This window comes from Triticum aestivum, chromosome 2B, assembly GCF_018294505.1.
Source record: "Triticum aestivum cultivar Chinese Spring chromosome 2B, IWGSC CS RefSeq v2.1, whole genome shotgun sequence".
Taxonomy (NCBI): Eukaryota; Viridiplantae; Streptophyta; class Magnoliopsida; order Poales; family Poaceae; genus Triticum; species Triticum aestivum.
Genome location: NC_057798.1, coordinates 64,325,744 through 64,328,756, shown reverse-complemented (window position 1 = coordinate 64,328,756; position 3,013 = coordinate 64,325,744). Strand labels below are relative to the sequence as shown.

General features: G+C 53.0%; 1 protein-coding gene across 1 annotated transcript in view; it reads left to right on the top strand.

The window, feature by feature from the left end:
• Positions 1 to 2,881: 2,881 nt before the first annotated feature.
• LOC123043502 (uncharacterized) overlaps positions 2,882 to 3,013 on the top strand; it is a gene marked incomplete in the record, with an annotated part of 2,612 nt that continues 2,480 nt past the window's right edge. The window contains 1 exon segment of the mRNA XM_044465971.1: positions 2,882 to 3,013. Coding sequence (XP_044321906.1) covers positions 2,941 to 3,013 — 73 coding nt within the window.

The following is a 3,013-nucleotide window of genomic DNA, read 5'->3' as shown; positions in this document are numbered from 1 at the left end:
AGAGGCGAGGTGCAGCATCGGCCGGCCGGGGGCGCGGCCTCGTAGGAGGCGAGCGATGTGAGGGCGCGACCGGCGCCGGCAGGCAGGGGGCGGCAGTGGGCGCGCACGGCTGCGAGGAGCCGCGGCCAGGGAGGTTGTGCGGGGGATTGTGTAGGGGAGCGCCCAGGCAACGGCGGCCATGGGCGACTGAGCGCGGGGGACACAGAGAAGAGGGAGTGGAGGTTGTGGCCTCACCGGGGGCGTAGGGTCAGGGCAGTGGGGCGCGGGGAGGAGACGGAGATGACAGCGACGCGGTGACGGGGAGGCAGTCCGGCGGGGAGGAGTCGAGGGCGACGGGGCGGGGCGTCTTGCCGGGAGCGGCCGCGGCCAGGTTCGGTGCGCGCTGGCGGGACCCCGCCGACATGGTCCGGCGATGAGTTGGGCTCGGCGAGGGGCGCCAGCCTGGTGGCGGGGACGTGAGGCGCCCGCCGAGGTGGGCAGCGGGGCGCACGGCGACGATGGAGAACAAGAGGGAGCGGGGGTCGTGCGAGGCGACAGGGATGGGCGTCGTGGGTTGGTTCCCTCGATCCAGATCTGGATCGGGGAGGGGGAGAGAGCGACGTGGGAGTGGGGGGGTGGATGTGTGCGGTCGGGAGTTAGGGTTTTCGGGTGTGAGGGGATAAGGGAGTGGGGTGGGTCGGCCGACTGGGCCAGTGGGCTGGCCTGGCTGTCAGCTGGGCCGGTTGGCCCATTGGGGGGGTCCCTTTTCTTTTGTTTTTTATACCTTTTATTTATTTTACTCTTCTGTTTTAAATCATTTTAAATTACTTAGGCATTTTATAAAAATGGGTTTGTTGCACCATAATTACCTTTGTAATATTTAGTACAATCCAAACATTTTTTTGTTTTAATTTTTGAAAACTTTTATTGTTATCATTAATTTGAATTTTGAATTTTGGACCGGTTTTGTCCTAACAATAGCTTAGCAGCAGTAATCGTGGTGACGTGGCACCATTAGCGTGGGATCACTGTAGCTTAATTATCCGGGCGTCACAACTTACCAGGGCCGCTCAGCGGCGGAGGAGTATCGCAGGATCTCTGGTACGAACAGGGTGATGCAACGGCCTAGTCGGTGCAGATTCGAGGGTTGATGGCGGCGGCGGTGCTTGAGCTCTTCGAACCACGAGGAGCAAGACGAGAGGCAAGGAGGAAAAATGGAAAGACCCCCCGGCCTTATTTATAAAGAGAAGGGGATAAGTGGCAGGCGCGAGAATCGAGGAGTCTGAAGCGGCAAAAGAGGGCGCATCTGTTGCCTCGATCTTCGGGAAATAATTAATGAAGGGAATCTTTATTATCTTTTTATACAGAGATGACGTCATGACAATTCACTGTTGCATTCAGAGGATGACGTCACGGCGGTTTGTCAAGATTGACAGGGAAAAGACATGATGGCGGTTTACGAGAATCATAAGAAGATGTTCACAGAATTTTTCTAAGTATTGAAGATTGACATGAACAGGTTCAAATCAATCTGGGGTCTAATGTTGAGGATATAACTACTGAGTATAAACCGCCCAGGAGGGGCCGGTTCATGCTCAATTGTACTAAAGCCCATGAAGACAAAGATGGCGCTTTACTAATGAAGCTTAGAGGCCCAAAGCCCAAAGGCGGATTAGGGCCCATAGTTGTAAACCGCCATAGTTGTATAACTTGTATTGTAAGTTAGGGAAAGGGGGAGACCGAGCCGGACACTTGTATGAGCCGGCCTTGGGACTCCGTAAACCGGTCGGGCGTCAACCTGTGCATATAAAGGGACGACCCGACGGCGGTTCAGGGACAAGAAACAACAACTCGAGACTCAGGCAAAGCGTATTTGCTCCCTGGTCATCGAAACCCAATCAATTTCATCACAACTAGACGTAGGCTTTTACCTTCATCGAAGGGGCCGAACTAGTATAAACTCCCGTGTCCCTTGTCCGGTTTAACCCCTTTAAGCTAATCTCGTTGCGATGGCTCCACGACTAAGTCCTTCCGTTAGGACATCTGATGTGTTATTTCCACGACACTCTTGCCACAAAATAATAGTGTAATTAGTGAGGGATCAAATCGATGCTTTCCTATCACCGAAGTTCAAAGCAAGAGGAAGTTTGCGTTTAGTGGGGAGGAGAAGAGAAGAGAGAGGCACCGCACCGTCCACCCCACCCATTTATCCTTTGCAGAGAAAACCTAACCTAAACTACTACCCTGAACGGATGCACCGGAATTCTCTTCCTCGCCACCGGCCGGCGGAGCGGCAGGCATAGGGGAGGCAAATTCATAGACTCACCGGTGAAACTTGGAGGGGAGAATTTACCCTAGCCGCCTAGGGTTCTTCTACAATGTGGTTTGATGTGACAAAGACCCTTCTCTAGTTGAAATTTGATCCCCGACTTCCTTGATAACAAAGGTGAAGCATAGTTCGGCATAGTTACTTACACTTTTAAGGGCATTGGTTAGGAGGAAGTGCGTTCATTCAAACTGTCGCCTTTTTTTCCTGATTTGTCACCTTACGAGGTACAACTCGGTATCCACGAGCAGCTCGTAACTAATTGTAATCATGTTTCGCGCGGTTTGTCGACTTGCAACAACTGTATTAAGAGCAATCTATATATCAGTTCATAATCATGTGGTATTATTGCTCAATAAAATCTTTCTCTTGCCACAAAATAATACTGTAATTAGTGAGGGATCAATTGATGCTTTCCTATCACCGGAGTTCAAAGCAAGAGGAAGATTGTGTTTAGTGAGGGAGAGAAGACTAAGAGAGAAGAGAAGAGAAGGCAGAGGAAGGCACCCCACCGCCCACCCCGCCCCACCCCACCCGGTTCGTCCTTTGCCTCATTATTTCACTTCATTCACTCACTCCCATCGATCCAGCAAGGGGAGGGGAAGGGGGAGCCAAGCCCTAGCCAGAAATCCACCATGTCCGACCACATCGACCTCAACGCCGCCGCCGTCCCCCAAACCCTAGCCCCCGCCAAGCGCGGCCGCGGCC